The 13,116-nt window shown below is 50.7% G+C and overlaps 6 protein-coding genes across 6 annotated transcripts; 2 read left to right on the forward strand and 4 right to left on the reverse strand.

Moving 5' to 3' along the window:
- Position 1: 1 nt before the first annotated feature.
- On the reverse strand, positions 2 to 530 carry K460DRAFT_386150 (Trm112p-domain-containing protein; the record flags this gene model as incomplete). Its single annotated transcript, XM_040935570.1, has 2 exons — positions 2 to 277; positions 345 to 530. The coding sequence occupies 2 exons, from the start codon at positions 528 to 530 to the stop codon at positions 2 to 4; spliced, it is 462 nt and encodes a 153-aa protein (XP_040788280.1).
- A 344-nt stretch (positions 531 to 874) lies between these two features.
- K460DRAFT_284558 (FAD/NAD(P)-binding domain-containing protein) lies at positions 875 to 2,077 on the reverse strand (the record flags this gene model as incomplete). Its single annotated transcript, XM_040928745.1, has 2 exons — positions 875 to 1,453; positions 1,544 to 2,077. The coding sequence occupies 2 exons, from the start codon at positions 2,075 to 2,077 to the stop codon at positions 875 to 877; spliced, it is 1,113 nt and encodes a 370-aa protein (XP_040788281.1).
- A 500-nt stretch (positions 2,078 to 2,577) lies between these two features.
- On the reverse strand, positions 2,578 to 4,309 carry K460DRAFT_405959 (uncharacterized protein; the record flags this gene model as incomplete). The annotated part of the gene is made up of 3 exons (XM_040936907.1): positions 2,578 to 3,462; positions 3,517 to 3,906; positions 3,953 to 4,309. 3 exons carry the CDS (start codon positions 4,307 to 4,309, stop codon positions 2,578 to 2,580), a joined length of 1,632 nt encoding a protein of 543 aa, XP_040788282.1.
- Positions 4,310 to 4,659: 350 nt separating this feature from the next.
- Positions 4,660 to 6,896, reverse strand: K460DRAFT_386152 (GMC oxidoreductase). The gene is made up of 2 exons (XM_040935571.1): positions 6,308 to 6,896; positions 4,660 to 6,255 (listed from the first exon to the last, which is right to left on the reverse strand). Exons 1-2 carry the CDS (start codon positions 6,835 to 6,837, stop codon positions 4,773 to 4,775), a joined length of 2,013 nt encoding a protein of 670 aa, XP_040788283.1. The 5' UTR covers positions 6,838 to 6,896; the 3' UTR covers positions 4,660 to 4,772.
- Positions 6,897 to 8,595: 1,699 nt separating this feature from the next.
- Positions 8,596 to 10,744, forward strand: K460DRAFT_338211 (eukaryotic translation initiation factor-like protein 2 subunit gamma; the record flags this gene model as incomplete). Its single annotated transcript, XM_040931039.1, has 5 exons — positions 8,596 to 8,732; positions 8,783 to 9,750; positions 9,801 to 9,997; positions 10,050 to 10,219; positions 10,271 to 10,744. The coding sequence occupies 5 exons, from the start codon at positions 8,596 to 8,598 to the stop codon at positions 10,299 to 10,301; spliced, it is 1,503 nt and encodes a 500-aa protein (XP_040788284.1). The 3' UTR covers positions 10,302 to 10,744.
- Positions 10,731 to 12,761, forward strand: K460DRAFT_312411 (uncharacterized protein). The gene is made up of 3 exons (XM_040930218.1): positions 10,731 to 10,808; positions 10,878 to 11,966; positions 12,024 to 12,761. The coding sequence occupies exons 2-3, from the start codon at positions 11,094 to 11,096 to the stop codon at positions 12,432 to 12,434; spliced, it is 1,284 nt and encodes a 427-aa protein (XP_040788285.1). The 5' UTR covers positions 10,731 to 10,808; positions 10,878 to 11,093; the 3' UTR covers positions 12,435 to 12,761.
- The last annotated feature ends 355 nt before the right edge of the window (positions 12,762 to 13,116 follow it).

Here is a 13,116-nt window from a genome sequence, read left to right on the forward strand (position 1 = left end):
CTCAGACCAAATGTCCCGGCAGCAAAAAGTTCGCAACGCCCTCTTTTACCGCATACTCGTGTCCACAGCTTCCACATACTAGCTTGCCCTCTTGTATGCACGTCTCCAGCAATATTCTATGCAGGTCCTTCGCTGTTTGACTCGGTGTCTCCTCGACTTCCTGTGCTTCAGCGCCTCCCTCCGCTAGCGTTACCTCCGCGGTATCGAGAGGGGTATTTGATGGCTCGACAAGGTCGGCGGGCGCTGGCGGTGTCGCAGGTAGTTCAGGTAGGCCAAGCTGTAAAATTGAGCTGTCAATTTCTATTTCCTAGACACGCTCATCGCGCGTTAGGGTTATTTCGTACCTCGCTGCTTATCACCCGCAACTCCTCCCACATTAACCGCGGCAATATGTTCTTCAGAAACGTCAGGTTCAGGTCTGCTTCTTGGATTTCGAGCTCGGCATCCCGTGGGTGGAGGGGGAAGGATGCGGGGTTCGTTTTGCATGTTTTTATGGCGCATGTGAGGAAGTTGAGGGTTAGGAGTTTCATTGCGGCGATTCAATTGTTTCGTGTAGTTAGGAACTGGAACTTCTGGGTCGGTGGAAGGCGTGGGAGACGTGTTGCTGGGTCGCTTCTTTGTGATTTTGTGGAGGTGGAATGTCTTGCGATGAGGAGCCAAAATTTGGCGAGGGTGGCGGGGGCAACGCGCTAATATGGGGCTTAAATTTAAGCTTAAATGCCTAGGCCCGTTCGTACTAGAAAGGTGTGTGCGGTACCAAGTTGGTATATGAGTGATGGCTATAAGAGATATGAGATTTATTATTACTCCACTAGGCTACATCATCTCAGAAGCCCGATAGCTCTGACTTCTCTTATACAAGTCTCCCCCCCCCTCAAAACGATGATCCATCAACCAGAGGTCCAAACCTCTCAATGAATAAAGTCTTCCTCAGCCAAATAACCAGAAAGCTAGGGATTCTCAGATTCCCATAAAACCCAGTACCAGCTTTCTTCCCAATCTGAAGACCCATGAAACGACTTGTCATGGCCTTGTAAGGAGCGGTCATTTTCCCACCCAAAATAGCAACAATGCTCTTAGCCACGTAAGTAGACTGTCGATCACAAGATACGTACTGACAGTACTCGACGTCGCAGACGTCTCCGAGAGCCCATACATCTGTTGTGCCCTTAAGTTGCAGGTGCGTATCAACTGCTGCGAAACCATGCGCGTTCAGGAAGCGGGCAGGTATGAACGAGGAGTTAGGAATGAGGCCGAATGTGGGGATGTACATATCAGTCGTTAACGTTTTCCCAGTTGAGAGTTGGAGTTCCTGTCCACCGTTCGGCATCTGAGTTGAACCGATGACCTTGGTTTCGAGTTTGAGTTCTACGTGCATATTGTGGAGGGCTTGAGTAGTGAGCTTCGACACGCTCGTTGGCGATTCTGGGAGGACTGTGGGTTCAGCTGCTACCTGCGGATGATTCAGTGGACCGGAACATTTGCTTTCGAAGACGTTGAATTTAGGGCAATAGATAATTCGCGATGAGATTGTTATACGTACCAGAATGATTCTTTTCTGTAGACCATACTCAAAACCCAATTCGCCAGCAACCTCTACACCAGTTACGCCAGCCCCAGCAACGACAATTGTTTTCGCTTGCTCTATCTTTCCCTGAAACTCATGCAGAAGCTCCTTAGTCTCTTTGGTAGATCCCACTCCCTTAAGCGGCGACCGCTCCTTCGTACTAGTCCCCGTCGCAATGATCAGCATGTCATACTCCAGCGTGGTCTTGCCACTTTCGCCAACAACTACTACCGTCTTTTCCTCGGCATCAAAACTCTCCGCTGACCCAGTGATAAACGCAAACTCATCAGCAGAGTATTTGCCAAAGCCAGTGGCGATCGGTAGGAATAGCTCCTCGTCGGTGAATTGGCCTGGTAGCATACCACGAGGCGACGCAAAGTTCCAATAGAAATGGGTATTTGGGGACACAAGAGTAATCTTGAGAGATCCAACTTTGGCAGCGTTCTTCAGTATCCGATGTGCTGTGCTCACTCCTGCATAGCTGCCACCAAGAATGACGATATTCTTCATTTTCAGGGTTGTTCGGATGGGTTCAGAATATCGGACAGAGTGTTTTCCGGTAAGGAGGTGAAATGCAGTGGCCAGGACTTGTTGGAGAGTGTTTGCAACCAGTCGAAGTATAGTGGACATTGAAAATGCGGCGTGAAAGCTTGATGAGTATTTCGAGTCCGGTAGACCTGCCCTTATACATATAAATTTGGATCAGGATATTGTGCGACGGCGTTACTCGGCCTCTAAGCTATAACTGGGGAGACGACACAGTAAGCAGCTGACGGTAGGAATTTCTTCTGGGGCGTTGTAGTCTTACGGTGGACCAATCAAAGGCTAAAGCGCGGAGTCTATCCAATCACAGAGTATAGCGCGCCGCACCGGTAGACCAATAAAAGGCCCCAACGCCGGATTGGAAATGCATTTGACGGAGGTGCATTTCGCCCGGATCCTGTCAGACCTACAAGGACCACATCGGAGGAGAAACCCGCGTCTAGACCATTATGTATACCGCGTTGAGCTCACACCAGTAATATGTCCTGCGCGATCTCAACACAGTGGTTCCATGTAAACCCAGGCGTATTCTGCCTTGCCCAAATCTCTTCTAGGATGGGCAATATTCTCATTCGATGTTGAAGGAACGGGTCCAGCAGCGGCGGCGAGGATAAAATGTCTCGGAAGAACTGCTGATCTCCAGGCTTCACAATACTCCCCAAAATGAAGAGCGGTGTTGTCAACACCAGAAGGAGCCGGCTTGATCTTTGAGTTTTAAGGATTGCCAGAGCATCCTGGAAGGCAGTACTCACATAATCTAGCTTTTCAAAACCGTACGTGACTAGATGCAGATAGACGGCCGCCATGTGGGCAAACATCCGCGTGATAAGTATGCGAGGGTCTTCGTGCATGGCTACACCTCGAGGAGAGTTGGCGTCCGATATATGGGAAATACTGAACTGGATCCCCAATTTGATCCCGGTAGCAGCTTCCTCGAAGTGAGTGCGATCAACCTGGCCTTTTTGTATCGCCCGATTTTTGTCTTCATGGAGCCTACAGATTTGGGCAATCTGGAATAATACCCAGTTTTCACAGCCCATAATATCCCGAAGCTGAGTCTGCGATCCGGCACCAAGTATTCGGGCATGGTGTGATAGTAAAAGTGGTGTTCTTCCCGCTGTGATCGAAGAGACGATATCAAGCCAGACTAAAGTGCCACTAAAGAATCTGAAGCCTGCGGCCTCTCGTGAAATTGCAGCACTACCCTCGGACAAAGGCAGATCTGCGGATAGTATCCACCTTGTCTCCTCATTCAAACCAAGCTGTGCGAAAGCGTTGCTGTGGCCGCGCCGGTACATGTTGATAGCTGTGCTAAGATGCGCCTGCCATGCGCAGCCTTGGTGATTGAATAGCTGAACACGAGCTGTTAGCATATTAGATAGAGGTCTTAGGCGCCGAAGGCATACTTCGAAAAACATGATTTGAGTGACTGCAGCCAACATTCCAAGCCCATTTTTTCTGCAATCGTTTTGTGCTGCTTGGTTCAATAATTCTAGACAAACCTGAACATTTTCTTCCTGTTGAATCAAGGCGTTGGCCCGACTAGGCTCTGCCAGCGTAAAAATTCGGTGGTGGCAGGCAGCTAAAGCAATGACAGCATGATAAAGGGGCTTAGATCTTAGTAGGAGGTCAAGTAGCCAGCCTCGTCCAGGTACTGCGACTCCTGGTTGGTACATTGGATACTGTAGTGGGAGTACGTGATCTATGTAATGCGTCAGTAGAGTAGAGTCATCAGTCGAGATGAGGTCCAGAGCCGTATATCCGTTATCGTCCTTGCGTTCGGAAGAGCCGGGTATCTACTCAAATTAGAATCAAAGGCGTTGTAGATGTAAAAGGCCCTACAGTAGACGTATCCCGTATGCTATCCCCATGCTCTTTCAACGAAATAGGATCCGAAACCGGCACAGCGCCGACGGCAACACCCAAAGTCTTGGGCTCAATCCGGACCGGCGATCCTCGTTGCTCTGGAGGCCGAACAACCGCTTTGCGTCTCGAGGTATGTTTCACTATTTGCTTGAGACTATTCGCGACAGCCTTTTCCTTCTCGCCATTGTCCATCCAATCCGGCTTGGGGCCAAAACCATAGCAAGTGATTAATAGATTTTGACAGTTCGAACATTGAGGACGGCATTCATCGCACTTCTTCTTGCGAAGGCGACATGTCCAACAGCCTTGCTTGTTGCGAAGGGGGCCGGCCATTTGTGATCAGGGTGTCGTGTGGTGAGAGATACGGCTGTGGTGGGGATGGACGGCATGCGCGACGCGCTAGGGTCTCCTTCGTAACCGCAGCTGACAGCAACCTAGAGGACACTTACTAAACCCACTGTTGATTTAGCCAATATGCCCAAACAATAATCAAACAAAGAGGCTTTTGTTATTGGTGTTGTAGATCGCGTCGCGCCGAGTAGTCCGTCCCCAAGTACACCCCACGCATACCACTTCATCACTCACGCTCAATTCCGTGTGACGGTGCATCTCTATTATCTAGTCAAGCTATTTCCCACGATTCATCAAGGCCACACATCGTTCGGCGCCCGTTCAGGATGGAATGGCAAGGCTGCAGGTGTGGGTGCGGCTGAGCTGAACCTGTCACGTAGTTGTTGGAGTATACAACAAGACATTCTATTTTGTTCTTGAGACTTCAAATTGACTGCCCTTTGCCCTACAGTTTCTTCGCATCCTCCAAGACCAACTCCGTGGCCTTCTCAGACAGCATAAAAGTCGCAACGACAGGAAATGCTCCAGGTACGCGGGGGAAAGCCGAAGCATCCACGACCCTCAAACGCTCAACTCCTCGAACCCGAAGCCTGGTGTCTAACACTGCCAATGGATTAGAGTCCGGTCCAACCGAGTTGGTACTTGTAGGATGATGACCGAAAGCCTGATCCTCGATCCATTGTTTATCGATTTCTACATCTCGGCAGAATCCGTTCTCTAATATATCAGTGGCTGGACAAGGGGGTGATACAGGCAAGAGAGGTCCAACGGGAGCCTCGGTGCTCTTATATGCTTTACGGGCAAATGCAATCGTCTCCAGTATCGAACCAAGATCCGTGTCAGCACCTTCAACGAAGTAGTTGAGGTTGACATCCGGTGTGTCCTGAGGATCAGCGGACTTGATTTGAATCAGACCAGCAGTGTTCTGTGGATGTATCTTGACTGTCGACCAAGAGAATGTATTCGGAGGATCGAGAGTGCGGTTTTGATTGGTATCCGGCTGGAAGCCTCTCAGGACGAAGTTGCCGGTTGAGAATAGCAGCATATCCCTCTCTTCTTCGACAGCATATTTGGTCTTCAAGAGGACTATGTTACCACCCGTGCCGCCACGGGAATATGGACCCTCCCCTTTCCGCCACAGGTCAAGGCAAGGATCTCCAGGTGCACCGCGAGTGCATTGTGGCGCATTTGGATCAACCGTCTCGCTCAGGTCTACTTTGGCGTGCCCGTATATTGGTAACTCGTAATTGTCTTGTAAGTTGCGGCCAACACCTGGGAGATCCTTGATTACATGGATATCGAACTTCTCCAGTAGGGCTTTCGGTCCAATGCCTGAAAGTTGCAAAAGCTGTGGCGAGCTGAAAGTGCCACCTGCCACAATGACTTCCTTGCGCGCAAATGCCCGGCCGATACTTCCCTTGATCGTGGAGTTGTGGCGCGCGTCGCCTCTGTATACAGACTTTCCATGTAAGTATTCGACACCAACGGCTTTAGGCTTCGTGCCGTTGCCGCCACACTCATCAAATAGCACCTTCGTAGCCAACGAATTGAGCTGAAGATGAAGTGGGTACTTTTGTGTTCCGTTCGCATTCGTCAAACTAAGCGTCTCCAGGATGTTGTCACGAGGACTGAATCGCTTCCAGTTTGACGTAACATGGAAGGGAAGACCCCAGAGTCCTTCTGTCTGGTCGCGCTTCGGGTCGAGATAGTTTCCATCACCGGTCAAGTATTCAAGAACTTGCTCGGGGTCCCGACCGATAAGCTTCAAAGCCGCCTGGAATACTTTGAAACGCAGAGAAACAGCAGCATACACAGTGCGATCAGCAATGTTTGTCTGCAGCCATCCGCTAAAACCATGACCTGGGGTTCCAGGTTTGAGGTAGTTGTTATGCTCGATTCGCTCGAAGATGCGGCGCATTTCCTTTCCACTGCGGGCGGTTAGCATAGATAGTTTTTGGCTTGGAAGTACGAGATGCTCACCTCCAAATGCCATCGCCAACGCCCTTGTCGAAGTAATCCCAGTCACTATCACTTGGCAGAAGCGTCACCGCAGCATTGACAATAGCACTCCCACCCAAGGTCGCACCTCTCGGATAGAAGACACCTAGCCTCGTCGCACCTTGATGTCCTTCAACCGTCGGATCCCTCCCAACCCAGTATTCTCCATTGATCAACTTCCACACAAGTAGGTTATACCGCTTCATGCGCTCCTCGTCATCGCTATGTCTTACAAAGAAGTGCCAAGCCAGACTTGGGCTACTACCCAGGCCGCCGAGAGAGTGGACTTGTGTCGTGATATCAGCACTTTCATCGTCGCCGGCTTCGATAAGGAGGACGGAGTAGCCGGCACGGGCGAGGTTCGTGGAGATAGTTCCGCCACCTGGACCAGACCCAGTTACGATGTAATCGTAGGTGTTGGTTGAGTTTGCGAGGGCTTGGGGAGATGTGCAAGCGGAGTTCAGGGGTGATGCGAAGGCGATGGTGGGTAGGATAAAGTGATGAAGCTTCATGATAGGCAATTGGCGAGCAACAAAAATTATCGACTCCTACAACTGCATGAACATGGCATACCACCAAGATTTGGGATGCATCCACTGCAGACTTATAATATTCTCCGAACAGAACTGTTCGCTACTTCGAGTTGCCCACCGTTTTCTTGCTTTTACCCGGGCCAACCACAATTTTAGCGTCTTCACCTTCCCTTTCGAGCCCTCTTGGAAGATCTATACAAGGAAGCAAAGACTCGATCATTGGTGGCAGTACTGCAAGAAGTATGCAAGTACTAAACATCATACAGGTTCCCGCACCGGAGTGGCGCCGCATCCGTCCGAATAGATGCCGGGAGATGATGGTGGCAGGTAAACGGGCCAATGAGTGTAGATGTTGGAAGCTGGTGTATGAGTGGTTGCTTAACAATAAATGTGTGAAATAAATGTGTGTATAGTGTGGGTACGTGCTCAACACTTACGAACGGTGCGTATGTCAGTATAAGCATACGAAGTGCTACTCTTATGCTCATCAGTGGCTAAGAAGAAAGAGAAGCGCGTTGCGATATCAACACTCTTCGTTCCATTGAAGCTGCTCCACGCGCTACTACTTCGGACAGATTAACATCCGTTATGATCTTTACTACCTCAGTTCCTATTGCTTTACGCGTCATTTCGCCGAGCTCGGTCGTACATGGCGTGGTTGGTTTGCCGGATAGAATAACTCAACGGATGCTGCCGAGTTGAACTGCCTGCGAAGCCTCCTTGATGAATCTACCGAGGACTACATTGAGTCATTCTCTATATGCTTGTGTGCAGGTTGCGGTATGATGAGGAAATTCGTCGAGCATGCAGCCATCCATGAAAGAATGGGGCACGGCTGTAGTTGACATAACGTACCGCGTTGACGCACATCGCATTAGTCTTGAGAAGGTACCTAGGTAAAGGCTGCCTAACTACTCCCGTTTTGTATGGTGGAGAACATTACCATGCATGGCCAACGGCAACTGGCAGCGAAAATCATAGTCTCCAGGTTCAAGTAATCGACCGCTCCGTGTAACTGCAGACCCGTCACAGTCGATCACCTCGCAGTGAAGATGCTGCGCAGCAACTGGATACTAATGAGCCCGGGAATTACGTCCATGCAGTCAGACACCCTTGATACAACAATTCACATGATAGTGTCCTTCACGGGTGCCAAGCGATCAAGATCAAGATCCAACAAGAGCCCGTCTCCTTCAATCACCCCCTCGACGCTCTCAATTCGCGCCTAGCCTTGACTAGGATTGATTGATGGCCATGCTGAGTGGCATTTATTGTAATGTACGACCAATCATTGCGCTCTCTCCCATTGCAAAAGCAGGAAGAAACCGCACCCAAGATCAGCCGCTGTGTCTCCTCTTCACTTCACAGACGGTTTTCGTTCTCATGGAGACCTCACACCATCCGTAGACGACGGGTCTCTCCAAAGAAAATGCTTTTCGTGAGTGTGTAAATTTGCGTTGTTCAATAATGAAGAGAAAAGAACGGGCGCGGTCGATGAAAGTTTTGATCAAGGACTCGGCCCAGGGCGCTAGGCAGATTGTTCCGCCGAATCGCCGAACAGCGTGCCCCGCCTCACCAACTTTGGGCTGCGTTTGAATCACTTTTGTGGGATTTGTACGAAAGGACGCACACGACGTCAGTCTCTCTGCATCCACCTGCGCGACATCTCCAACGCCTGTCTCAGAACCCGGCCCCAGCACTAGCCGACTCTTCGAAGCCGTAACACGACCACCCAGCATGGAGTCCGAGTCTGACCACGAACACCGCGACGACGAGAGCGTGTCCGAGCAGGAGGAGGTCGAGGAAACGAAGCCAAAGCCTGCGCTCAAGAAGGGGAGAGAAGTGCTCCCGCCTGTGGAGCGGCCAGACCTCCCGTGCGTCTCAGAACATGCAGCACCGCAGATTTACGGCTAACACGCACAAGCGAACAACCAGATCCGAACACAATCGATTTCTCCACGCTGAACCCGCTGTCGCCCGAAATCATCTCGCGTCAAGCCACGATCAACATTGGCACAATTGGCCACGTCGCCCACGGAAAAAGTACCGTAGTCAAGGCCATCTCCGGCGTGCAGACGGTTCGATTCAAGAATGAACTCGAGCGGAACATCACCATCAAGCTTGGTTACGCAAACGCAAAGATCTACCAGTGCGACAACCCAGAATGCCCGCGCCCCACATGCTACCGGTCATACAAGAGCGAGAAGGAGGTAGACCCGCCTTGCGAGCGCGACGGCTGTGGAGGAAAATACCGCCTGAAGCGCCATGTCTCGTTCGTCGACTGCCCTGGTCACGACATTCTCATGAGCACTATGTTGTCGGGCGCCGCTGTCATGGACGCTGCCCTGCTCCTGATTGCTGGAAACGAGACTTGCCCACAACCGCAGACAAGCGAACATCTAGCAGCCATTGAGATCATGAAGCTGAACCACATCATCATTCTTCAGAACAAGGTCGATCTGATGCGGGAAGACAGCGCCGCAGCACATTACGAGTCGATCCTAAAGTTCATTCGAGGAACAGTCGCCGACGGATCTCCCATCATCCCCATCTCTGCGCAGTTGAAGTTCAACATCGACGCTATCAACGAGCACCTCATCACCAAGATCCCTGTTCCAGTCCGAGACTTCTCCGCAAAACCGCACATGATTGTCATTCGATCCTTCGACGTCAACAAGCCCGGTGCCGAAATCGAGGATCTGAAGGGCGGAGTTGCTGGTGGTAGTATCTTGACTGGTGTGTTGAAGTTGGGTGATGAGATTGAGATCAGGCCTGGTATCGTGTCAAAGGACAGTTCCGGAAAGATCCAGTGCAAGCCCATTTTCTCAAGAGTGGTGACTTTGTTTGCAGAGCACAATGACCTGAAGTTTGCGGTTCCCGGAGGCTTGATTGGTATGTGTTTATACCTCGGAGGTTTTGGCCCGAAATCTAACGTGTGACAGGTGTTGGTACACGCGTGGACCCTACGCTATGCCGTGCAGATCGTCTCGTCGGTTTCGTCCTTGGTCTCCGTGGACATCTTCCCAACATCTACACCGAGCTCGAGGTCAACTACTTCCTTCTCCGAAGACTGCTCGGTGTTAAGACGGCGGACGGAAAGCAGGCCAAGGTTGCTAAGCTGGCAAAGAACGAAGTCCTCGTATGTGCGAATCTCATAATGATGTGAACTGTAGCTGACAGGCTCCCCCTAGATGGTCAACATCGGTTCGACAGCCACGGGTGCCAAGGTTATCGCTGTCAAGGCTGATGCCGCTCGTCTGTCCCTTACATCGCCTGCCTGTACTGAGATTGGCGAGAAGGTTGCGCTATCCCGACGTATTGAGAAGCATTGGCGTCTTATCGGATGGGCCAACATCGTAGCGTAAGTCTCACGGGGTTGCTAGCTACAGGCACGTGCTTACAAATCTCTCAGTGGTAACATTCTTCAACCAATCGTGGATTGAACGCAGCTATAGACGGCTCCAGTAATAGGAGTGGAAAAGGCAGCCTTAACGATGGGACGATGTCGAACCGAATGACATGACAGCAAAAATCTATGCATTACGTTCTTAAGCATTTCCTGCAGGAGTCGGTTGCAGTACGGGGATAGAGGCAAAAAGGGTTCTTCGACATGTGTTTTCTAGACAGCATCTTGAAGCCGGAGTGCGACGGGGCAAGTGCTTATTGGAGACAGTGAGCTTGTGTAACAGCACAATGTCCGGAAATGGCAGTCAGAATAGCCACATGCAATGACAAACATGTACAATCAAGTCAGTTCACTTAGAATTGTTGAGGAGGCGGGCGACTGCGGAGGTGATCGACGGCCCGAAGCGTACTAAGCCGATATTCACATGTCACGAACGTCAGCTTAGTTCTCTTAGCCTACATTGGCCATAAAGCTTTCCCCTCCCTTCTACCTAGCCCTCTGACGACCTGTTCAGCGCTCAATTCGTCTCTATTGCCTAGACAAGGTATGTTTGCGAACTTGCTCCAGGAGCCAAGCAATGCTGTAATGTCCACGTGCACTGACACTGTATTAGTTGCGGATCCGATCTTCCATTCCAGATACTGCAACAATTCACAAGGGACGCACAGGTGTTTACGAGGCGCTCCGAAGCTTCTCTTCTTCTTCTCTTCTGATACAATCGCTCCATCACTTTAATGATTACTCCTTTGTAATTGCGAGCATATCCTGCAACGTACACGTACATCTATTGCGGAACCTAGGGCGCACTTGGAACCGCGGAACGCGCAACATGGCAGAAGACCCAAGCGTGCCCTCGAACGCGGCACAGTCTCCCCCACACATATACCGACCTATTCCACGTCGAAATTTCGAAACTACAACACACAACGATTCTGCAGACTCACCAACGCACGCGTTCGCGCAATCCACACCCCCGAGCGCGAACGAAACCAGCCGATCCTCGGATTTTCTCGCCCAGCTTAACGCTCGCTTACTACGAACATACAATTCTCGGAATGACGACACAGAAGAGCAGGAGAAGGAGAAGGGTCCCCCGCCCCGGAACAAAAGCTTTTTGAATATGACGAGTAGTACGCTGTTTGGTATTTACGATGATGTGGGCTCCGGCACAGCTGGCGAGAGGAGTAGGGCGGAGACCCCGTCAGGCTCAGGCGCGGAAACTCCGGCACATTCTGGCATGGGCCTACATGCTTGGGAGACAGGCATGGGAAGTCCGGATGCGGGATTGAGCATGAAAAATCAGGCGAGGAAACGGTCAGCGCATGGCAAGGCCGAGGGGAAGGGGAAACGCCATACGACGAAGCATCCACGGCAAGGAGTGTGGAAGTACGCTGTCATGCTGGGGAAGCTATCAGCGCTCTATTTATTCGGCGTCACCTACGGTCTCATCGTCTCGCATCTGCACGAAACGAGGCAGCTCGCGGCTCTGCATGTTGAGGGCGTTGATCGAAGGAGCTGGATATACCTGGCTAGTTGGGGGTTATTTGGCGTTGCGCTTGGCAGTCTACTACCATACGTCGATCTCATATGGGATGGGCAGAAAGTGGAGAAAGAGATGGAGAGGAGTGACTCTCCAATTAGCGAGCAGATCAACGATGTTGTCAGGAGTGTGTGTGCTTTCGTAGGGATCGCGTTCGCTATTGTAAGTCTTGGTCCCTTAACTCCTCTTATTAAGCACCTACTTACCCGTCTACGACAGCGCCGTCTCCCCTGGCAATCCACCCTCCAACTTACTCTCACACTCGCCCTCGTCAATCCAGCACTGTGGTACATACTCGACCGCAGCAAACCTGGACTCTCCTGCTCTCTCATCGTAACTTCGGTTCTTACATCCTTCATCTTTCTCTCGAATCCAGACGTACTACCTTCGCCATCGCTGCCGGCGACTACCAACGTCACACAACTGCCTACAGATAGTAGAAGTAGCAGCATGGGAAACAAACAAAACACGGCGACTGTGGGCCAGGAGCTTTTTGCGGGTATGGTTAGCTACGAGACTTTAGCTATTGTAACGTGGGTGGGTAGTGTGCTGTTTTGTAGTTGTGTCTGCTTTGGCAGCATAGGGAGGAGGCTGGCAGTACTCGAGGAGTCAGGGTGGAAGAGACAATGATACCCACAAGTCGAGGTTAGGATGACCACCTTTAGTGTTGGATCTTGGACTGGTTACGGACGCTCATTCTTGTATGGCTGATACGACAGATTCGAAGCCCGGTATTTTGTTAATGGACGGCCTCATTATTAAAGAGACCTCCACAGTAGGGCTTTAAAAATGCACAGGCAGATCTCTCCTTTTATCTTGCGCTTTCTTCTAGCGACTCCTAACTTGAAGGTCATTTCATCTCTTCTATATCTCCCAGTCGGAGCCACAAAGGCGTCAAGAGGCTCGTTTGTCAAAATTATGCGCAGGCAAGCAAACGTCAGCGTTTGATAAAACGCCTACATCTTAGAGGCTGGCCGCAGGGAACCTTTGCGCGCTAAACCCCGTCGTTCGGGCTGGATGATCCCAAATACCGACTCGCTAGATATGAAGCGGCATTTCGGACTCTGTCTGGCCGCCTAATCATAAAATGTGGCCGTCATCATGAAATACATATACAAGGATAGGTTAGTCGGACACTACGAGACTCCGTTGTGTAAGACTTGTGTCGCGCAAATCGCCGAAAATGGCAGGCACACGTGTTTTAGGCTACCGAGGCTTATCAGCCGATGAGCCACTCCACCCGATGAGCCACTTTTTACTAGTAAAAAAGCTAAAAATTAAAATTTTATTTATTTAATAACTAAATAAATAA

The sequence above is a fragment of the Cucurbitaria berberidis genome (assembly GCF_010015615.1).
Source record: "Cucurbitaria berberidis CBS 394.84 unplaced genomic scaffold K460scaffold_3, whole genome shotgun sequence".
NCBI classification, from domain to species: Eukaryota; Fungi; Ascomycota; class Dothideomycetes; order Pleosporales; family Cucurbitariaceae; genus Cucurbitaria; species Cucurbitaria berberidis.

Excerpts from the sequence above, each read along its gene's own strand:
- K460DRAFT_312411 (XM_040930218.1), top strand. The coding sequence starts at position 11,094 with ATGGCAGAAGACCCAAGCGTGCCCTCGAACGCGGCACAGTCTCCCCCA. Across the intron at positions 11,967-12,023 it reads TAGGGATCGCGTTCGCTATT|CGCCGTCTCCCCTGGCAATC; the intron begins GTAAGTCTTGGT and ends CGTCTACGACAG.
- K460DRAFT_386152 (XM_040935571.1), bottom strand. The coding sequence starts at position 6,837 with ATGAAGCTTCATCACTTTATCCTACCCACCATCGCCTTCGCATCACCC. Across the intron at positions 6,256-6,307 it reads GTTGGCGATGGCATTTGGAG|TGGAAAGGAAATGCGCCGCA; the intron begins GTGAGCATCTCG and ends AACCGCCCGCAG.